Below are 24,393 nucleotides of genomic sequence, written 5' to 3'. Positions count from 1 at the left end.
CTCTTTGTCACATTTACAGTTTATCCTGCATACTGTTTTTTTTTTTTTTTGAAATCAACATAAGAATCTTTGTATTAAATCGGAACAAAAGCGAATTCTAAATAGATGTGATGTTTATTTTTATTGATTAACATATCAGTGGTTGTAAAAATATTAAAAAAATGAATTTTTTAAAAATAAAAATTAGACACGGATTACATATTTAGAGAGTCACGATCTTTTCGAAAAAGTCAAATTCCTAGGAGGTATTAGGTAAATTGGTTAGCCATCCATCTGAATCAATGTAAGAAATATCCACAAATTTGTTGAGCTCATTAGCATTCAGTTTCTTCATCCAAGGTACACGACTTGAAGTGTCTGCTCCTGCTCCTCTATTATCAGCCTCCACATACATAAAATTTCCTCTGCATTTTTGTAGTAATACAACGATTAATTAATATGAATTAGTGCACTAATTAATTAATTAGTATATAGTCCTTTTTTTTTCTTAAGTATCTGAATGTTGAATAAAGGTCAAGAAAGCCATGAAATAGTTTAAATTTTCGTAAAATGATAGCATAAATTACTACTCTACTAAAAAAATTCAAATACTAGAAGAATGCAACAGTATGTGTAGAAAGAAAAAACTAAAAAGGGATTAATGTTTTATTGAATTTTATAAAATCCAAATATATTTTTAAACAATTTTTTTTATTTTAGAACAATAAATTTATAGTATATAATCTTTTTCTAATTTTCAGATATCTTAAAGATACGCTAGTGATATATCTTTAATATATTTATGAAAATTTTGACCGATTTTATATTGATTTAATAATCAATAAAAAATTATATAATTTGTTTATTTTTTTTCTCAGGTGAAGTAAAAGTTGCGTCTAAAAACGGAGGGAGTACATAATAAGAACAGAAATCTTACTCGTGGCGAACGTAATCCCAGGCATTCCAACCTTGAGGCAGAACAACATCAGATAGAGTTGTGTTATGTACAATTACAGTAGAATAAGGTCCCCATGCTCTTCCAAGATAAGCCTTACCAATTCCTCTAATTTCTGAATTTTTGAACACAAATCCACTCTCATGTTCTGCCAATTCTTTCTTTTGTGCTGTTATATATCCTTTCAATTCGGGCTCGTATCTTCCTATGTTCACATATATTAAACATCTCTGCACATACATAATACATTGTTAAAAAAATGAAAAAAATGTATCAGGGATCGAACAAAATATGTGTCGAAAATGGCTGATCGAACCTCGTAGATAGATTTGGCTTTGCCGAAAATGAAATCAACGGAACCCTCAATGTAACATTTTTTGAATAAATGACGGCCTTTTTGGTCCCATAACGTATCTTGTACACCTTGAAATGCACAGTGATAAAATGCTGATTTATCTCCCCGTATTCTTGCTGCCACGGCTTGTTTCCAGTCACGCCTATTCGGCTTTTCTACTAAATTATATGTATTCTGAAACGTATATACCAAGCTCAATATAATAAATGTACAGCATTGTGAGCACTTGTTCTACATATTTAAAAAAACACTCTCATGTTAGTATGCAAAATGTAACATAGCATATAGAAAAAGGGGTCATTTATTTGGGAGCATTCTGCTAAAATAGAAGTCTTGGTATGTGAATTAAAGTATGTAGACTATAGTTGGAGAGATGTAAAAGTTGAGGGACTATTAGTAAAAATTATCCAAAATATGCGTGGGTGATTTAAATAATATAGAATTCTTAAAATTGAATATAAGCAAAACTTACCTTGAATGCAATCCCTCTTGCTATTATGTTATCAGAATACGAAGTGAAAGTTGCGCTAGAATTTGTGGTTTCATGATCTCCCCATTCAATAATTGTCAGCTTTCTGCCAGCACCTCGGAGAAAAATGCATGGCTTGCTCTCGGGAATTATAACTTTTTCTCTGCATCCAAACACAGCTTAATGAGGCATTATGTATAAAAAAAACTATAGCTCAATTGGTATATGCATTTGGTAGCATTCTGCTAAAGTCGAGTCGAGGTTCAATTCCTACGACAAACGCTAAAAATTCCAATTCATCAATGATAGAAGAACTAATTTATCTATGTTTTCGATTCATTACCTATACGTTTCCGGAGAAATTTGGATACGAATCCATCGAGTATTCCCGTCAGGAATTGAATCAATTGCAGATTGAATTGTAGTAAAATTTGCTTTGCCTGACTTATGAACAGAAATTGTATAAGCAACTCTTTTAGATTCATGTAATTGACAATTTAAAGCTTTACATGTAGTAGCACTACTGTAACAAAGAATTAACATGATCATATTGAACAAATTTAAATTATAAAGAAGCTGCATATTTTGAAAATGCTTTAAATTGATTTTTTATCATCAATAGGCCAAACCATAGTTATATATATATATATTGACGCAGATGTGAGAATTAAATTTGACTTGCCATAAAAAATTAATTAGGCAATTTGGCAATCAGATTTTTGACATTAATTTGAAACAGTGTTCTTGCTTGAAACTTTAATCAGCAAGGCTTTGGAGTATTGAATGATCAAGAAAAAGAGTATTGTCTCAGATTATGATGGCCCATGTTAGGCATATTGCAATAGGAGGGTAATTGATTATGAGGTCATTATAGTTTGCGTATATTTCATTTTGATTACTGTACTTTGTTAATTTTCATTTTGATGACTAATCTATAAATTTATTTCAACAAGAACGATTGTGTGTACAAGAAATCATAAAATATAGGCAAAATCTTCTTATTTACGTCTCATTTGCCAAATATATCATAATATTAAAATTTTATCAGTTTGGTCCATTATTTATTTGAATGCTAAATATATCCATACATAGTTTTTAGCTGACATGGTATAATCATAATGTGATATAAGCCAAATAAGATACGTTTTGTTTTGGACATGCAATATTGCGTCATATCATCTCCAAATTAAATAAGTTGTGAGTATATTTGGTAAAAAATTAACAACGATGTATCAAATTGATAAAATCTTTAAATCATGGTATATTTGAAAAACGAGTCATAGTTGTGGGTATCTAATACCTAATATTTTGCCTAAAATATAAGATATAATCTGGCGTAAAAAAATCAAAAACCGATTCGCATAATTTGGCCAAAAATATCTTAAAAAAACTGCCGATGTCACTAAAATCATAGTTCAGTAATCAAACTGAAACATATTAAAGTATGATGATCAATTTGAAATAAGTGTAAAATATAATAACCCCATAATCAATTACCCTTCAATTGCATGATTGTTTTCCTTTCTTTGACCAGACAGAAAAATAAGATGATTCTGTTTGAATCTTTTCTAACCAAAATTTAGGCAATTCATATATGTCAATTATGGTAGTTATGAATTACCTGAATCTTTCCCATCCTTTGACTAATTACAAATTTATTTATGTTACGTACCAAAAATGTATATTAATTACCTATGGTCAACGTGATTCTTTTCATTATGACTTTGTTTAGAGAGAAAATACATATCCAGTCCCTCTACTTTCACTCAATTTTAATTTTTAACCCTGAAATATTTTCTATCCATATACATCCTTGTAATTTATTCTGGTCAAGAAGATTCAATTTAGATTAAAAGTATCTAATTTAGTCCCCATAATAATTTGAATAGTTATACCCGGTTCTCTTATTAGCAACCTGAGCTTGATTGTAGAACCAGCAAAACCGAAATTAAATAACTGAAATTCGAGCCGGATAGAACTTTATTAAATAGTGAAATTCAAAAGTTTAAATGCACAAAATCCATAAACTTTCATGCCTAAGACTAAAGAGTCTCCGTGATACAATTTTTTCAATCAATTAACTGGTCAATGAACCAGAGACTACAAATTTAAAAGCTGACCTGTAGGTTGGACAATAATTAATCAAAAATTAACCAATAGGGTTTGTAGTACAAAAATATATAACTTATAGGAGTTTATAGGGCATTTTGGCAAGCCATCCCTCAGGATCAATAAAAGACATATCCAAAAACTTTTTAAGCTGATTAGCATTCAATTTCTTTTCCCAAGGAACCCGTTTCGAAACGTCTGCTCCAGCTCCTTTGTTATTACTCTCTGCATACAGAAAATTCTTTCTGCAACAACAAAAATATTAACATTAAATCACATTAAAAGAAATTTTCAATTAAACTGAATCTATCACGTCATCTGTAGATTAAATCCATCGCACTATAACATTTCATTAAAATCTGAACACATTGATAAGATTTGGCGGAAGGCTACAAGAGTGTATACAGATGACGTGTTAGACTTAGTCTACCCAAAAATTTAAGTATTTTAAAAATGTTGTAAAAAGTTAATTAAAGAACTTAGGATAATATTAATAAATCTTACTCGTGGTGAACATAAGTCCAAGCGTCCCAACCTTGAGGGAGAATAACATCAGACATTGTAGAATCATAAAAAATGACAGTAGAATAAGGTCCCCAAGCTCTTCCAAGTAAGGCTTTACCAGTTCCTGTTACTGCACAATTTTTGAACACGAACCCGCTTGCATGGTCCGCCCATTCTTTCTTTTGTGCTGTTATACATCCTTGTAGCCTTCCGCCAAATCTTTCTAGGTTTACTGATATCTGACAACTCTGCATGCATTTTCATAACACTTACGTACCAAGCAATTTAATTGTCAGAAGAAAAAACAAAGCATAATTGTTTAAAAATAGCCATCATTTCCAGTTTTTTTTTTATATTTTAAACTTCTAAAATTGTCAATTTTATCATATTTTTTAATTTTCAATTTCAATTTTTATACATTATTTTTAAATGGATTTTTTTACTCTGAAAAAGTTTTAAAATAAGTCCTTAATATTTTTCTAATAAATTAAAAATGTTACTATGTGTCAAATATGAAGGACATTTGAACATTTTTTCAATAGAAAAATTTAAAAATGAAAAAATTGAGTACAATTAAAACTAAAAATTACTAGAAAATAAGATAATATTAATGATTTTAAAAAGTCTTGGATATCAACAAAAGTTGACTATTTTTGAATGCTTAAAAAAGGACTAATTAATTATAGACGCACCTGATAAATAGATTGAGCTGTGCCAAAAATGAAATCGACAGCACCTTCAATGTAACAATTGCTGAAATAATGACGACCTTTTTCATCCCATAGTGAATCTTGTGTCCCTATAAACCCACATTCGTAGAATGCCGATTTATCGCCTTTAATTCTAGCTGATACTGCTTGCTTCATCACGATTTTTTCTCCTTTCCAATTTCTTTTTATGTTTGCTAAATCCAAGTTATATGTATTCTGATGATTGCAAAATAAAATTTCCATTTAATTCATATACCGAGTTTAGAAGATTTTACCTATAATAAATAGGAAAAACATAAATATTTTCGTTTTTTTATAGACAAAATATATTTATCTACCTATAATTTTGGCCCTTTTCCATATATACCATAATTTTTAAATTTTGCCATGTATAGTATCATTTTTGGACCTATATCAAATAGGCTCACGACTCATTTGAAGTGGCTCAATGCTATATGACTACATGATGTATATTAAATCGCGCCATATATGTGATAAAATTTAAAGATCATGATACATTTGGAAAATATATTGAATTTATGAGTAGATTAATATATTTCGCCTTCTTTATACTACACGAAAACATTCAAATGAAAAAAAAGCTAAAACGGATACACTTTCGGAGTTTTAGAAACGGAAACTGAAACGTAAAAATCAACAAATTTTTGCGGTCTTATACCTTGAACGTAATGCCTTTAGCTACGATGTTATCAGGATAGGAAGTAAAAGTAGCACTGGAGCTTGTGAGTTGATGATCACCCCATTCAATACTGGTCGACTTGCTCCCAGCTCCTTCAAGAAAAATGCACGGTTTCTTCACAGGAATCGTAACCTTTTCACTGAAAATTTAGAAAATCCAAAAGAAACATAATTAAGTTTGATTTCACATAAAATTACATTATTTATAAACGAGAAAAGCTTAATTGTCACCTATATTTTCCTGAAGAAATTTGAATATGTATCCACTGAGAGTTCATTTCAGGAATAGAATCAATAGCACTTTGAACTGAAGTGAAATGCCCATGGCCGGACTGATCAACAACTATGGTACGTGCAGATTTTGATTGATTGGATTGGCAGTCCACTGCTTTACAAGAATTTAAAAAAGCTTGTAACAACAGAAATACCAATGCAAATATGAATAAAGAATGGAAATTCATTTTGTGGAAATATAAGCGAAAGAAAAAATTCACAAAAAAACGACTCAGGATTTGGTTTTTATAGTGGTTTGAAAATTTATTGAAAAGTCTTATTCAGAAGGTAAAAGGAAAATGAAATCAAGATTAGATACAGTTGAAATTTGTAAGAAGTCATACAAAGAATGTCAATGGCCAAATCAAGAAATAATTTGGACATATCAGGAAAGCAAATCCATCATAAGATCAATGGATGCAATCATAGGAATTATATTGGTAGCTAAATGAAAGGATGCAATAATTAATATCAATGATTTTAGATGGCATATTTTTTTCTATATTTGTTAGTAATAGTATAATTCAAAAATAAAATGAATCATAGGATGTAACACATTTGGGCAGGGTAGGTAGCAATTTCCTCTAAAATTGTAGAGAAATCTCTTGCACAAAAAGAAAAAAGAAATAAAATCTAAAATGATTCCACCTTTCGTTTTCTTATCAAGAAATAAAATAAATTCTTGAAACTATAACATTTAGGTTATTGAAATGCCAGAACTTTTAAGATGGTAAGGATATTAAAATAGGTTTACGAATCGTGTTAGTGTCCATACAGACATAATCTATTTAGTATTTGTGTCGAACAAAATTTTCCTGCAACATGGGTTGCAGGAATGTCCTGCTACAACACACACGGCAATTGGTGATAGGCTGGTTATTGAAATAAATAAACTTGATAAAGTATAACTATACTCTTTATATTTATTAGGGTTTATGTCATAAAAATTCACCAACTTTACACGTTTTTTCATTTTAATCACGCAGTTTAAATTTTCTCATTTTTATGCACGAACTACCACTTTTTCTCAAATTCATGCACGGTGCTGAGGTATCACGGCTCCTTTGGTATAATTCGCTGAGGTGGAGATCATTTTACACCAATGAATGAATGCCACCTCAGCACCGTGCATGAATTTGAGAAAAAGTGGTAGTTCGTGCATGAAAATGAGAAAATTTAAACTGCATTATTAAAATGAAAAAATGTGTAAAGTTTATGATTTTATTTGACATTAACCCTATTTATTATAAGTTCTATTTTATTTGTCATTTTTTAATCGAACCGGATTTTGTGCCTACATGTCATCCATGTTACTGCCAACTCGGCAAAACTAGCTGATGTGGCACATTCCAAATCATTAACCCAAACCTAACCAAATCAAAGATAAAATCAAATCCAACTAAATCAAATCAATTCAATTTAGAAAAAATATATATTTAATTTAAAAAATATTAATTTTCTCAACATTTTATTTTATTCCGATTAAAATTTACGCTGACTAATAAATTTTTTTAAATTTAATTTTAATTAATTTCTATATAAATTTTACTTAGTTAAATAAAAAATATAAATTAAATCATATAAAATTAACATAAAAAAATTTTAATTACCCCTAAGTTTCTCCCGAAATGACGATTTTCCGTCCGCAAAAAAAAAACAAACAAACCGATCGTGACCGCCGGAATTTTTTTCCGGCGGTCGTCTTCCTCAACATGTTCTTCCATGGAAGAACAGATGGAAGAACAGACCTCTGTTCTTCCATGGAAGAACAGATCCGATCTGTTCGATCTGTTCTTCCATGTGGAAGAACAAATCTCGTTTGTTCTTCCATGGGAAGAACAGATCTCGAGCTGTTCTTCCATGGAAGAACAGGTCGGGGAAGAAGACCGCTGGAAAAAATTTCCGGCGGTCGGTTTGAGTTGGCGGCGGCAATTTCCGACGGCCGGTTTAAATTAATAATATACCTATCATTTTATTAAATGAAATAAATTAATATTAAGTTTTTTAAGATGTTTATGAGTTTTAAATAATTTTTGAATTGATTTGATTTATTGAATTTGTTTTTGTTTGATTTAGTTTTTGGTTTGATTTAGTTTTTGGTTTGATTAGATTAGGTTAGTGATTTGTAATGTGCCATGTCAGCAAGTTTTGCTGAGTTGGCAGTGACATGAATGACATGTAGGCACAAAATCCGGTTCGATTCAAAAATGGCTAAAAAAGAAACACAATATATAAAATTTGGCTAAATATGGTGGTTTTTAAAGGTTTGGCATAAATTGACCCAAGCCGCAAAGATTTGGCATTTTTTGGTGAATAAGCCTTATTTTTATAAGTTAAATTCATATTTTATTTCATTAATTGTTTTACTTATTGCTATTGGTTTAATTATTTCAATTTTTTTAATTGATAGATAAATTAAAATTTATAATCTTATAGTTAAAGATGATTTTTCCGTAAGTATGATATTTAAATGGTTTAATTGTATTAAAAATCACCAATTGTTTTTAGTATTTAATATGAATTTTTAATTTTGACATATTTAACATAAACTTTTCAATTTTGCGATTATGTGTCACGTTCGTGTTTTTTCATTCAAAACTATATCGTTTCATATACAAAACGATATTGCCGTTTTACATTGAAAACGGTGCCGGTATTATTATTGAATTTTTTTTAAAATTTATGTATATGTATGCTCTAGTTAAAAGTTCATGTTAAATATTAAAAACACGCGAAAGAAATTAAAATTAAATTATCAAAATTAAAAATTCATGTTAAATATCAAACTAAATTAATCTTTTATTCTACTATTTAAAATTAAGCTTAATCACTAAAAAAATCCTCCACCTTTTAGCCCCTTTTCAATTGCACCTCGACGTTGCAATTTTATCCAATTCGCCCAACTTTGCACCTTTGGGTTTCAATTGCACACCTTAAGTACTAAATTTATCTCTTCTCTATTTGGAAAAAGTTGAAATAAGTCATTCATTTTTTATTTTTATGTGAAAAAGAATTCAAATAAGTAATTTATAAGGGTTTTTATGAATTTTTTTGGAGTGAAAAAGGGTCCAATTTAATTTTGAGGATGGAATTAGAAACTAAAAATGTGAATTTGGTTGAATTGGACAACATTATAATGTCGGAGTGCAAGTGAAAAGGGATGAAAGATCGGAATTTTTTTTTATTAAGCTTTAAAATTAAATTGAATTAAAATATTTTAGGAAAAAACTGACATTCGTGCAAAGAATACATATAACTTGCATGCATAGCAAGTGACATTCACAGCAAGTGACATGTACACACTGCATTTAAAGTTTTTTGTCCTGGAACAATACTGCTTCAATTTCTTCTTCTCCTTTCGTTATCATCACCTTTCCTTGCTATTCTGTAATACTCTCTTCTTCTTCTGTTTTTGCTCTGTTCCTTTCTCTTTATGGCTCCGCCAAATAATCCCACTAAATCACTAGTTAAAATACTTAAACCAGAGGCTTCTGCCGATTACTTCCAATTATCTGACGGAAATTTCACTGTAAAAGGCGTTAAATTACTCTCCCAAGTTCCAAAAAACGTCACCTTTTCACCCTTTTCATCTGTCTGTAACTCCTCCAACTCAGACGCTCCACTTCCCCTGCTCCACCGTGTCCTCTCTCAGTCTCACAACGGTGGCTTTCTCGGATTCAAGAAGCACACACCGTCTGATCGACTGACAAACTCACTCGGAACATTCAACGGTAGGGATTTCCTGTCCATTTTCAGATTCAAAACATGGTGGTCTACTATGTGGGTTGGAAACTCAGGCTCTGATTTGCAAATGGAAACTCAATGGGTTCTCTTTAATGTTCCTGAAATTAAATCTTATGTGATAATAATCGCAATCATTGAAGGTAAATTTAGGTCTGCTTTAAACCCTGGGATTAACGGGCATTTCTTGATTTGTGCTGAGAGTGGTTCAACTCGAGTTAAAGAATCGAATTTTGATGCTATTGGTTATGTTCATGTTTGTGATAATCCGTATAATATTATGAAAGAATCGTATAGTGCTATTCGAGTTCATCTTAATACATTTAGGGTTTTGGAGGAGAAAATTGTTCCTGAGATTGTTGATAAATTTGGGTGGTGCACTTGGGATGCTTTTTATTTAACTGTGGAGCCTATTGGTATATGGCATGGTTTGAATGATTTTGTTGAAGGTGGTGTGAATCCAAGGTTTTTAATCATTGATGATGGCTGGCAAAGTATTAATCTTGACGGAGAAAACCCGAATGAAGATGCTAAGAATCTTGTTCTCGGTGGTGAGCAAATGACCGGCAGGCTTCATCGACTCGACGAGAATCAGAAATTTAGAAACTATATAGGTGGATCCATGGCAGATCGTAATAATCGTATTCTGTTTGATCCGAATAGGCCTAAGTTGTTGATTTCGAAAGCGATAGAAATCGAACATGCTGTGAAGGATCTCAAGAAGGCAATTCAATCCGGTGTGAGGGATTTATCGGGTTACGAAATTAAAATTGAAAAATTTAAGAGAGAATTGGATGACATGTTTGGTGGAGAACAAAATGTCAACGTTTGCAATGGTGGATGTGGGGATTATGGGATGAAGGCATTTACAAGAGATTTAAGAGAAAAATTTAAGGGTTTGGATGATATATATGTTTGGCATGCTCTTTGTGGAGCTTGGGGTGGAGTTAGGCCTGAGAGTACACATTTGAAATCAAAGATTTCTTCTTGCGAAATGTCGCCGGGTCTCGACGGTACAATGGAAGATCTTGCTGTTGTTAAAATTGTGGAAGGTGGTATTGGACTTGTTGATCCTCAGCAAGCTGGAGAACTTTTTGACTCTATGCACTCTTATCTTTCAAGTGTTGGTATTACAGGAGTCAAGATGGATGTCATTCATGTAAGTTGTCCTCTCCATTATACTGCTTAGGGTTATGAAAATGAGTCAGCATGGTCATATGATTAGCCTAATATGAAAAATAAATGATGGTTAAGGATGAGGTTAAACGTGTTCGTATATTAAACGGGTTAGCTCCGATTATAACACGGCTTAAAAACATGTTGTATTACAAATTGACATGTGAACCCGTTTAATTCATTTATGATAAGGTTTAAAATGTGTTGGTGTTGCACAGATTCAACCAATTTAAATAAATTAATTAAACGTATCACATTGATATGATCCATAATCGGCTCATTAGATTAGACGGTTATGCGGGTTGACATGCATAATTTATTTGATTTTTGTGTTTTGCTTGTATTAAGACGATTAATTAACGGGTCGTGCTCTTATTGACTTATTAACTGTTAACAGAATCAATCGATATAACATGAATGCAATCCGCCAATCCGTTTTGGCACACATATTTATTATGTAAACAATAACTCTAATAATAATAGAAAATAAATAAAAATTGAATCTGATTAATACACCAACCCATTAACAACACAAAAAACACCTAAAACGATGGATTTTTTTAACTGAAAAAAGTTAATTGATCACGGATAAACGTAGGAACTAAAATAGATCTTTGAATCATCTATTTATGATTTGACATAGGGTTTATAATTTCAAATCAATCAAAAATTATGATTCCATAAAGATTATTGCTCTGCATCAATTTCAGTTCTGAATTTGTAATTGCAGACTCTTGAATACGTATCTGAAGAACATGGAGGTCGAGTTGAGCTTGCAAAGGCTTATTACAAAGGGTTATCAGATTCAATAGCAAAAAATTTCAAAGGAAGTGGAATGATTTCTAGCATGCACCAGTGCAACGATTTCTTCTTCCTCGGTACAAAGCAGATATCCATGGGAAGAACAGGTCAGAAATTAAGTCTATATATCAAAAGCAAATAAATTTATATATGTATAATTTTGACCCCTTTTGACAAATAAATTCTTTTAAAAGTTTAAATTATCCCGTCCGTCAACTTAATTGTGTTGGATTTAATTGTTTCAATTCAATTCACAAAATTAATAGATCAAACTATCAAAATTTTATTTTAAGTATATATCCGTTGAACCGTCAAAGTTGAATATATAAAATTATTTTGCTTATATCAAACAAGTTATTTAAAGGAGAAACGACTATTTCTGATTTCAGTTACGAAAATTGATTTGCAGGTGACGATTTCTGGTTCCAAGATCCAAATGGTGATCCGACAGGAGCTTACTGGCTACAAGGAGTTCATATGATCCACTGTGCCTATAACAGCCTGTGGATGGGGCAAATTTTACACCCTGATTGGGACATGTTTCAGTCGGATCACTTGTGTGCCAAGTTTCATGCCGGTTCAAGAGCCATCTGCGGTGGACCTGTATATGTTAGTGACTCTGTTGGTTGCCATGATTTTGAACTCCTGAAGAAACTTGTGTATCCTGATGGCACCATTCCTAAGTGTCAGCATTTTGCCTTGCCTACTAGAGATTGCCTCTTCAATAACCCTTTGTTTGACATGAAAACTCTTCTCAAGATATGGAACTTCAACAAGGTAATCTTTCTTGCTTCCTTAATTATCAAAACTTCATTTAATTCGATGTCTTGGCATTTTAAATGTCTAGAGCTTGGGGGTTTTTGACACATGTGTGTGTGCCTCTGAGGCTTTAAATTCGAATTTGTGCCCCTAAAAAAATTAATTCCAATTTTGTGCCTGGACCCACAAAATTGGGACACATTCCGCAATACCCTATTGCGGAATTCGGGGAATGCCTTAATTATTTAAGGCATAATTAAGGGCATTTCGCAATGCCCAAGTGCGAAATGCCCATATGGTAGTGAATCTTACACAATGATTGGGCAACGTAAGATTAAAAAACAAATTAATTAAAAATATATTAAAATTAAAAAATTAATTAGAAATGTGTTAATTAAAAATATTTAATTAATTGGTGTAAAATTCAGTTTTGAAATATATTGATAAAAATTAAATTTTATCAATTTTAATTTTAGTGTTTCTTGTTTTTATTAATTTAAATGAAATGAAATAATTAATTTTTAATTTTGGTTGCATACGGAAAATTGAAATCATTGTATAGAAATCATTTTTAATTCTTATCAATTTTCAAAGTTATCGGTTTTGGAAAAATTGAGATTAATTTTTAATTCTGCATGCGGAAAATTGAGATTATTTCGTTTCATTTAAAATTAATAAATAATTGAAGTTAATTTTAATTATTTCATTTCATTTAATATGCGGTCCGTTTTATAATAATTTTTATAACGGTAATTTATAAAAGCAATTAAAACATTTAATTAGTAACTATAATCTTAATATATTTCTAATTAATGTATCAAGCCAGATGTGATCCGTGACATAAATTTGAAATTAATTTCTAATTAATATATTTTTAATTAATCCCATTAATTAAAATTAATTTCAATTTATTTCATTTCATTGATGAAATCAAGGAATACTAGAATTAAAATTGATAAAAAAATTAATTATTTTATTTCTTTTAATATGCAGTCTGTTATCAAATTAATTACTTCATTTCATTTAAAATGAATAAAAGAAAGAAATATTAGAATTAAAATTGATAAAAATTAATTTTTATCAATATATTTTAAAACTGAATACTATAATAAAATGATTAATTTTATAATTTTTATCAATTTTAAAATTATAATCTCAATTCCGATTACGGAGAGCATGTGGAATTAAAAATTAATTTTTTTTTCATTTAAAATTAATTAATTATTTATCAATTTTAAATGAAATTATCTGAATTTTCGCATGCAGAATTAAAAATTAATCTCAATTTTTTTAAAATTGATAATTTTGAAAATTGGTAAGAATTAAAAATAATATATGTAGAATAATCTCAATTTTTCGCATGTTCTCCATTATCAGAATTAAAAATTAATTATTTCATTTCATTTAAAATTAATAAAAGTAAAGAATATTAAATTAATATTGATAAAAAATAATTTTTATCAATTATATTTTAAAACTGAATATCACAATAGTTAATTGAATATTTCTAATTAATATATTTTTAATTAAATTTTTAATTTTAATATATTCTTATTTAATTTTTGTAATCTTACTGATTGGTTGCCAATCATTAGGTAAGATTCCCTGCCATCATTGGCAGAAAATGCCCAGGGCATTACGCACTTGGGCATTGGCATTCCACAATGTCTTATTGCGAAATGCATCCTAATTTTATGGGTCCAGTTATAAAATTGGAATTAATTTTTTTTAGGGGCACAAATTCATAATTTGTAAAGCCTTAGAGGTACATATGTGTCAAAACCCCCTGAACATAGAGCGTTTTAACACACATACTTTTTAAAAGGTCAAACCTATTTTAAGACATGTGTACTCCATTTTTTTTTTAAAAATTTGTTTCTTTTTCGTTCTAAAAATCATACAAATATATTACGGTTTTCGACCGAACCGAATCTGAATATTTCGATTTGGTTTTCATATAATTTTGGTTAATATGGTTCGGTATACAGGATCAAAGCCGTTTTACTAAGACATTTTATCAACCCTCATATATTAACAAATTGAACCAGATGGAGATGTTTAAAAACAAAGCATTTCATTAATACTTATAACAGTCAAAGGTTGTGCGTGTCAAGTCCTCCTTAACAAAACTCTATTTATAGAGGTCGGGGGACCTCTTACCTTCACATCATACATTTTACAATTGACACATTAACATGTATAACATGCAACATGGCACTTGTATAACGCATGGACATGGCCTAAGCATGCATTGCATGCAACACGACACTTGAATGACATTTGGATATTATTTATACAAATTATTGATACAAAATGATATTCATACTAAATTTTAACATGTGAATTTTTTGGTGACCTGGGAATTCAGGTATTTTTTTATATGTAGAACTTGTCTTTATTCATTGTTGGCTCATACGATGATGGTAAAATGAAATCATCCATAAATGATGGGTAACGACGATTTGGATAATATTTGTTTTAATCGATATTGTTATCTTTTTCTGAATCCATGTATTTATTTTTTTCATGATTATAGTCATCTATAAAAAAAAAAAATTACAAGCAAACAACATCCGTCTAAGATTCTATACTGACAAATCATCTTTTGGATTCTCAATATAATATGATAGTAGGTTATTCGCAAATTCTGGATACAAATATGGATTCAAAAAAGATAAAAATATCTATGAAAATGAGTATGCAAATCGATGTCTTTACCATTTTTGGATTATTTCAAACTATCACCGTCACAAACCAATTAACAAATAAAGACTATTTCTATATATAAAAGTAAACAAGTTTTATAGAAAATAAGTGTTTTATATGTCAAATTTTCACATGTCATCAAGGAATGCTGTATGTTGATATCTTGTTCAAGTGTTATAATGTGTCAATGACTTGTGTAGATAATGTGCATCAAATGCTATTCAAGTGTCATATTGCAATATGTAAAACGCATTGTTAGTGGCGATAAGAGTTCCTTTAAGGCTGTAAACGAGCTGACATGCTCACAAGCAGTTCGGTGTTTGGCTCGATAAGAGATCAGTACGTGTTTGTTTGTATCTTAAACGAATCAAGTTCGAGCTTGATTTTATGCTCTTATTTAAATGAGTTGAACATGCCATATAGTGTTGTTCGGCTCGTTTATGTTCACGAACAACTCGTATATGAGGATATTTAATTGTCGTGGATGAGCTCGTATATAAGCTCGATTAAGAGTTCGTGAATTGATTTGCGTATGACATCTATAAAGAGTTTACAAACTAGCTTGTATAGAAGTTCGATTAAGAGTTTATGAACTAATTTATAGTTAAATAAAGGATTATTTCCATATAAAATCACTGTCTTTATACATTTGTTTCATTTTAATCACGTCCTTTAACGGTTTTTTCCCAAAAAATTTCCAAAAATATATAATTCCGTAAAAGTGCCTGTTATAGAATCTGCAACTCATAGTTGTAAATTCATGCACGAATCCGCAACTATGAATTGCGGAATTAAGGGGAGCTAATCTGATTCCCACATGGGAATTAGTTGATTCCCATGTGGGAATCAGTTGACCACTCCGTATCAGTGGTCAACTGATTGCCACATGGGAATCAACTGACTCCCACATCCCACATGGGAATCAGATTCCCTGCTAGGTGGGTGTGCTAGCAACTATGAGTTGCGGACTCCCTTAATTTTAATTAAGGGGAGCTAATCTGATTCCCACATGGGAATTAGTTGATTCCCATGTGGGAATCAGTTGACCACTCCGTATCAGTGGTCAACTGATTGCCACATGGGAATCAACTGACTCCCACATCCCACATGGGAATCAGATTCCCTGCTAGGTGAGCACACCCAAACCTACTCCTTTTAATATTTTTTTAAAATTATCAATTTTAAAAAAGAAAACTCTCATTTTTTTTCCATTTTTAAAATAAAATATTAATCTGTAGAGTTTTTTCGGTTTTGGGATTTTGTAATTTCGGAATATCGGAGTAAGGCGTTGAAATTTTAGCAATGGACATCGTACTATATTTCTGAGGACTACAAGAGGTGAGTGGATATTTTATTCATTTTAATTTTAAATATAAATTTTTAGTTAGATGTTAATAATTAGTTTAAATTAAAAAAACTATTATAATTTAAAGAATTTAGTGTAACCCTAAATTCTAGGGATTAGTCAAATATAGAAAAATATTAAAATTTTTAGTATTTTATTTTAGTGTTTAAAATGTTAGAAAACCGTAATTATTAAAATTGTTGATTTATTATTCAGTGTTCGTAAAATGGTAGGTATTGTTAAAGTTTAGCGGAATTTTAAATACTTTAAAATTGTCATAATTTAGAATAATGAACTCGAAATTATAATTGTTAAAATTGTTATTAAATAAAAATTGTTAATAAAATGTTGAAACCTAGTATAATTTAGAAAAATGTTATAATTTAAAAAGATTTTTAGTATTTGATTTTAGTGTTTAAAATTATAGAAAACCGTAATTGTTAAAATTGTTGATTTATTATCCAATGTTCGTGAAATGGTAGGTATTATTAAAATTTAGCGAAATTTTAAATATTTTAAAGTTTATCATAATTTTGAATAATGAACTCAAAATTATAATTGTTAAAATTGATATTAAATAAAAATTGTTAATACAATGCTAGAACCTAGTATAATTTAGAAAATTGTTATAATTTAAAGAATTTAGTATATTGTTTTTTTGATTTATTACAAGTATTAAAACTTATATTTAATTTTTAATATTTTGAGTTAATTCCATAAAAAGTCATGACCTTTACACGAATTTCATTTTAATCACAACTTTTAAAAATGCCATATAAAACCATGACCTTTCATTTTTTTCAAATCTATCACCGACTATTTTTCCGATAAATTTTACCTTTCATTTTTTTTTCAAATCTGCCAGATTATAGTGGCCACGTCATCAAAAATACACCAAAAATTGATTTGGTGATAGAATTGAAAAAAAAATGAAAGATCGTGGTTTTATATGATAATTTTTAAAAATCGTGATTAAAATGAAAATTCGTGTAAAAGGTCGTGACTTTTTATAGAATTAACCTTAATATTTTTATTAATTTTCAATCATTAGGTATATTGTAAAGTGGGTTTTTATTAAAATAATTTTTTTTTAATAATTCAGAATGCCCAATCATTAAACCATTACACCAACCGTTGGAAGACAAAAAAAAATTTCAATAATTGGTTCACCCTTTAATCACCTGATTAAGGTTGATTAACCCTTACTCAGGCGAATAAGGCATTTGCATGGAATCCGCAACTATGAGTTGCAGATTCCATACAAAGACACCATTAGGAAATATCTTTTTTCTAAAAGCAATTTTTTGGAAAAAAAAACCCGTCCTTTAAAGGTTGTCATATAAATTCACCACATTATATTTTTTGCAAATCTATGAGTAAATTCGGTGTATTTTTGCTTACTCGACTACCGGAATTGACAAGGAAAAAGGAAGAGGAAGGTTTTTTTCTTAATTAGGGCATTGGTCAGATTAGGGCATTGGTCAGATTAGGGCTGTTATTTGAGAGTAGGAAGATACCAGATTTTCATATAGATAGATTTGTAAAAAAAATGAAAGGTGATGAATTTATATGACAATTTTTAAAATACGTGATTAAAATGAAAAAACGTGTAAAGGTGGTGATTTTTTTATGAAATTAACCTTTATATAAATAAAGTAAACATTCTTTAATTTATTAAAATTACATAGGTTTAAAGAAAAATATGTGATTTTGATAAAAGAAAGAGTATATTCATTTGTTTCGCGGATCATGTTCATTTGATTAACAACTAACCTAACCAACACGAGCCGAACATGAACTTATAGATTTTAAATAAATCGAACATAAGGTGTTGTTCAAAGTTCGAACGAACATGAATCAAACTTGAAAACCTCGTTCATGTAACGAACTAAACATGAGCACCTCAAAATTCGACTCGACTAGATTTATAGGGCTAAATTCTTCCAACATCTATAAATAGAGTATAAATAGAGTTTTCGTAAGGAGGACCTGACACGCACAACCTTTACAACATTAATAGTCTCCATAAAATTCTTTGTTTCTAAATGTCTCTCTCTAGTTTAATTCTTTTTTAAGTAAGATCTTTGTATTGTATTTCATTCTGTTTAAAATAAACAAGTAAGGCATAAGAGTATATTCTTCATTTGCCTCTATTGAAGATCATGTTGATCAAAATCTTGTGTTATAAACGCTACGATAATGCAGTAAATTTTAATATATGCTAGGAGAACAATGTCGGTTGATAAAATGGGTGAGTGAATGGTTGTGATCTTGGATATTCATAATGACTAAGACTAACACGGGATTATATGAGCGAAAATTCGGTTTAATCGAAACAACCAATTTATTTTGGTTAAATAGTTGATCGAATTAGTTCTATTGGTTCGGTTAATTAAAAAATTTGGTTTGTTACGGTTATGAGTTTTAAAATTGTGATTATTTAATTAATCAAATTAACCAAAGTTTTTCATTTATTTATAATTATCACTCTTTATGTACTTATAATGTAACTGTATTAACCGATATAACTCGGTCTGCTTGGTATTTTTTTTAAAAAAAAAATTAGTTAATTCGGTGTCGGCTAATTGAGTCGGTTTGGTGTTGGTTTAATACACACTAGTCCAAGGAAAATTAAACCCTAATAGCCACTTAATTGCAGTATGGAGGTGTGATCGGAGCATTCAACTGCCAAGGAGCTGGCTGGGATCCAAAAGAGAGAAGAATAAAGGGCCACCCTGATTGTTGCAAACCATTAACTGCCACTATTCATCTCACTGACATTGAATGGGACCAACACAAAAACACATCTCCACCGGAGGAATACATAATCTACCTCAACCAAGCAGACAAATTACTCATAAACTCTCATGCAATTCAACTCACTCTCCAGCCATCTTCCTTTGAGCTATTCAGCTTCGTACCGATCAAGAAACTCGGACCCAACGTACAATTTTCCCCGGTTGGGCTAACCAACATGTTCAACAATGGCGGCACAATTCAAGAACTCGAGTACTGTGAGAGTGGAAACGACGAGTTTACTGTCAAGATTGGAGTTAAAGGTGGTGGGAATTTCTTGGCATATTCGAATGTCTCTCCTAACAAGTGTTTCTTGAATGATAATGAAATTGCCTTTAACTGGTTTGCTGATGATGGTAGATTGAATTTGAAGGTTTCTTGGAATGAAGAGATGGGTGGAATATCTAAGATTTCTTTTGTGTTTTGTTTGCGTTTGATAGCGTTATAATATGGTCGCGATGTGATTAAAAAGTTGTAAATTGTGGCGTGTAGATAATATTAAAATTTTCATTTAATATTACATGGATCCAGTGATGAGTAGCCTTTTTTTTTGAAGGGGTCCAAATTAAAAACAAAAATAAAAATTATATGGTAACTGCTAACAAATAAAATCTATAATTTAATAATTATTTGTATTAAAAAATTATAAATTAATAAAAATACTACAATATTTTTTTCAATTTTATATCTTTTGGAATCATTTTAAATTCCATTGCTAATTTTTTATGAATACATCCTTTTAAATATAAAAATTCAATTGCTTAATGAACTTCCAATGAAATTTACCGTTGAAAAAACTTGTTCAACGCATGTTAATTTACAAAAGAATATAGCATGTTGAATAATGGTCTACCAAAAAACAAAACATGCAGTTAAATATATCACTATAAACTTAATTTTTGTTTGTAAATAACATAAATTTTATATATTAAATTAAATGACAAGTAAATTTAAAAGTTCATAAATAATATAACCAATAAATTTTAATGATAATTAAGTTTTCTTTTAATAATTGGGGAAAGGGGAGCGCTTGTGATAGGAATCGATTCCACGACCTAGCAGATTGCTGCCAACGCTTATATCATTTGAGTTATATCTCATTGGTAATGATAATTAAGTTATTAACAAAAAAATTATGTACCATTTATTTTAAACTAAAAATTAAGTAGTTTTTTAAACATGTAAAAGTAGTGAATTATTATTTTTACTTTTGATATATTTTTGAGATCGCAAATAGATGGGTCATTTGAAAAAGTATTCACTTTTACTAAAATGGCTCAAATATGGAGAATTATGTGTTGACAAATCACATAAATTATAACATTTGGCAATATATCTGAGGTTGTTGCATAAATTACCAGTATATTGCTTTTCTTCTCTTATGACAAATTTTTTGTAGTCGAAGTCGGTCTTGGGGAACGGATGATGTTTCAAGACCCCTACTCACCTATCCAGAATTGGTCCTCATTCCTGACCCTATGGATTCAGTCACTCACTAATAACGTGAACCTGGTCCATAGAAGCATCCATAAACAAAACAAAAAAAATCAGAGAGGTCCGATGATCCCTTTGGACCCTTACTGTGTCCGACTTTGTTTAGATGGTCAATTGACTATTATCAATGTACCCATTTTTTTAAAATATTTCTGGTTTCGCCTCTATATGTCGGAATCCAACTCAAACTAGACTTGAACTCTTATTCAAAAAGCAAGATCCAAATGAACTCGGCTTGAATACATTCAAACCCGAACCATAAACACATATCCAAAAACAAACCTACAGAAAAACAATGATAATGAATTTTTCATATCTATCAAAAAAAATGTAATTGATTAATTATAATTATACCGGCAGGCATTGAATTCAAATCCGAAGTAGTGCAATTAAATTTCATAAAAGTTATTACTAAAGAAAATAATGACAAATTAAATTAAAAACACACACACAAAAAAGGAGAAACACAAAAATAATAGGTTCACAGATTTGAAACGGAAAATAGACATTTAGGGAAGGAAATGAGATATAAACATGAAAAGACAGATTTCAAGTTTGTGCGTGAATCTAATAAACAAAAACTAAGTTTCACATTAGATTCACGCACAAATCTGAAATATGCATCTTCTTCTGACGGAGGGACAGCCGTTAGTTAGCAGAGCAGAGGATGAGATGACGATTGAACTAGATTTTTAAGACTTCAGATTTAGATTTGGTGTCTAGATTTGCCCTACTTCACCATATTTTGACTTTTTAAAGGCCCAACTTGTTGATAACCTTGGACTCACCTTAAAGATAGGTAATGTAGCCCTAAAGCCCTTCTGAGGATTTGTGCGCATATCAAGATAAGCCCACTCCTAAACTCTTGTTTTTTCATTGGGACTTGAGAAAATTACAGGATACTCCCTCCGTTCCGTAAAGATTCAAAAAAATAGTTTTTTCACAAGAATTAAAAAAATAGTTAATTATAGATAATTTATGATAATTTTTCTAAATTGTCCTTTTAATTTTTTGAAGTAAATCATAATAAATTAGTGATTCACACAACTCAAAACCACTATATAAATATTAGCGAATATAATTTTAGATGCATAAAACGCATACATTGAAACTCTAAATCAATTAATGTTGATATAAGGGTATTTTAATAATTTTATAGTTAACTAACACTACTTTTTCTATTTTTGTAGAAAAAAAATAGTAGCTACTTTTTCTATCTTTACAGGACGGAGGAAGTATTTAATATTTAATTATTAAATATATTTAAATGTGGTATTCTCTTAACTTTTTATGGTTAAATAAATGAATTTTGACATGATTATTTAAAAGGGAAATTTCATAAAAATTCACCAACTTTACACGTTTTTTTCATTTTAATCATATCGTTTAAAAATCATCATTTTCATACACCAACTACCAATTTTTCTCAAATTCATACAATGTTCAAAAATCCGACGAAAATGAATGAATTCCTTTAAAATTATGTGGAATTCATTTGCAATTTTAAATTTTTGTGTTTGGAATAAATGAATGTATTAAAATAATTTTTGAAATTGAAATTCTGGAATTGAGTTTAGTTATAATTTGAGGAATTGTAAATCCAACTAAAATAGGTGGAATTTGTAAATGAATTCCAAAAAATTGAAAGAACAATTTTATTTGACCAAATTATCCTTATTTTATAAAGCTGTCTATTTTTATTCTATTTCACTTTTTATTTATGTTATTAACTTTTTTCTTTCTATCTTTTTAAAAACTTCCATTTCCATTGTTTCTCATATATATTTTTATTTCCAATTATTAAAAATCATTAAAAATTATTTTATATCTTGACCATAATATTAGTGACTCTAATATTATTAATTTTACATATTTATATATACATAGTATTTAATAAATTTATATTATAAAAAAATGGTTATTTCTATTTTTAATTTTTTTTTAATCAAATGTGTACAAAGTTAATATGGGAATAGAGTTATAAAGAATTAAATTATAGAATTCATTCCAAACATAAATATATGAAATTCATTTCAATTCTAAATTTTGTATTTTTTCATTCCAAATGGTGTAATTCATTTGTAAATGATTTCCATATAAATTTCAATTCACAATTGGAATTGTTCCAAATGGGACCTTAATCACGTCGTTTAAAAATCATCATTTTCATATACCAACTATCAATTTTTCTCAAATCCATACACTGTTCAAAAATCCGACGAAAATTGATGACATGTCATTATCCGATTCGTTATGACATGTCATTATTCGATTTCCAACTCAACAATTCTCATTGAATTTTTGATCGGTGTATGCATTTAAGAAAAATTGGTAGTTCATGTATGAAAATAACGATTTTTAAACAGTGTGATTAAAATGAGAAAACGTGTAAAGTTTATGATTTTTTATGATATTAACTCTTATTTATTCTTTAAGGAATGTCACAATTTTTAGAAATTAGGGGCTCTTCCAAATCAGATATACAATTTTTATCTTATTTATATTAGTTAAATTCATAGTCATTAAATATAATTTATAATATAGCTACTTTATCTTATTTGATTAAACTAAAAATTATTATATTTTTATAGTTTTTATATGGACAAAAAAAATTTAAATTATATTTATATATATTATTAAATAACAATTTTATCTTTTAATTTTAATATTGATTAAAAATAAGTAATGAGAATTATTAAAATATAGTATAAAATATTTAATTTTTTAAGTAGTAGAATTTAAATGACTAATAATAAACTGCAACAATCTAATTTTTATGAAAATTTTAGTAAATTTAATAAAAATATTAATTAGATTTAGTGAACTTTTAAAATTTTCTTTTTTTAATGGAAATCTACTCATCGAAATTAAAAAATTAAAATAGATTAAAAAAATTAAAATGTTGCTTTTTAAAAAAAAAATCAGTCGGTTACAATTACATATGTTCATGGGCCAGGCACGGGCCGAGCTCGCCAGACTTTTTAATTTTTTATATAAGCCCAATTCTGACCCGATCCTGGTTGACACTTTAATATTTTCCACCCAAATACGCCCTAACACTATATTTTTGCAGGCAGGGCCGGATTTGAGCGGACTTACATGCAAATTATATAAAAATGAAAGTCTGAATCCGCCTATAATATAGCAGGCTTTTTTCAAATTCGGGTTTGGACCGGGCTTGAGAAAAACAATTATTGCCCAAATCATACCCTAAAAATAGAGTTTGGACGGGTACCCAGACTCATATATTTATCAAAATTAGGTCAATAGTAATGTTTTTTAAAAGGTTTAGAATATAAATAAAAAATATGAGATTATTTTAACTAATTAGGCCGTTATAATATAGATCCATTTTTCGTTTAAGCTTGGCACAAAATAGTTATTAACATCAGATTTATAATTTTTTAAACAAAACACTTTTAGAATAATTTTATTTGACTTTCATCTTAACTTCAATTTATACATATCCACAAATTATTTTTACCACCTTAGCCACACTTTATAAATTATTTTTAGTAATTT

The 24,393-nt window shown here is 29.3% G+C and overlaps 3 protein-coding genes across 4 annotated transcripts; 1 reads left to right on the top strand and 2 right to left on the bottom strand.

The window, feature by feature from the left end:
- Positions 1–144: 144 nt before the first annotated feature.
- Positions 145–5,324, bottom strand: LOC126687854 (probable pectinesterase 66). Its single transcript, XM_050382407.2, has 8 exons — positions 5,064–5,324; positions 4,372–4,619; positions 3,945–4,112; positions 2,102–2,278; positions 1,762–1,921; positions 1,251–1,463; positions 917–1,164; positions 145–404 (listed from the first exon to the last, which is right to left on the bottom strand). The coding sequence occupies exons 1-8, from the start codon at positions 5,322–5,324 to the stop codon at positions 239–241; spliced, it is 1,641 nt and encodes a 546-aa protein (XP_050238364.2). The 3' UTR covers positions 145–238.
- A 5-nt stretch (positions 5,325–5,329) lies between these two features.
- LOC130015699 (putative pectinesterase 10) lies at positions 5,330–6,241 on the bottom strand. The gene is made up of 3 exons (XM_056106364.1): positions 6,012–6,241; positions 5,761–5,920; positions 5,330–5,356 (listed from the first exon to the last, which is right to left on the bottom strand). Exons 1-3 carry the CDS (start codon positions 6,239–6,241, stop codon positions 5,330–5,332), a joined length of 417 nt encoding a protein of 138 aa, XP_055962339.1.
- Positions 6,242–9,351: 3,110 nt separating this feature from the next.
- LOC126685921 (stachyose synthase) lies at positions 9,352–19,903 on the top strand. 2 transcript variants are annotated; one of them, XR_007643750.2, is made up of 5 exons: positions 9,352–10,953; positions 11,701–11,878; positions 12,181–12,548; positions 15,437–16,574; positions 19,241–19,372. XR_007643750.2 is itself a non-coding variant. In XM_050379929.2 (4 exons), exons 1-4 carry the CDS (start codon positions 9,487–9,489, stop codon positions 19,823–19,825), a joined length of 2,598 nt encoding a protein of 865 aa, XP_050235886.1. In that variant the 5' UTR covers positions 9,352–9,486; the 3' UTR covers positions 19,826–19,903. The 2 variants fall into 2 exon arrangements, 1 of the variants encoding a protein (XP_050235886.1); XM_050379929.2 differs by lacking the exon at positions 15,437–16,574 and having other exon boundaries at positions 19,241–19,903.
- Positions 19,904–24,393: the final 4,490 nt, after the last annotated feature.

Source organism: Mercurialis annua, linkage group LG6 (assembly GCF_937616625.2).
Source record: "Mercurialis annua linkage group LG6, ddMerAnnu1.2, whole genome shotgun sequence".
NCBI classification, from domain to species: domain Eukaryota; kingdom Viridiplantae; phylum Streptophyta; class Magnoliopsida; order Malpighiales; family Euphorbiaceae; genus Mercurialis; species Mercurialis annua.
The sequence above is the reverse complement of the archived record's forward strand: the minus strand, read 5'-3'. Positions and strand labels throughout refer to the sequence as shown.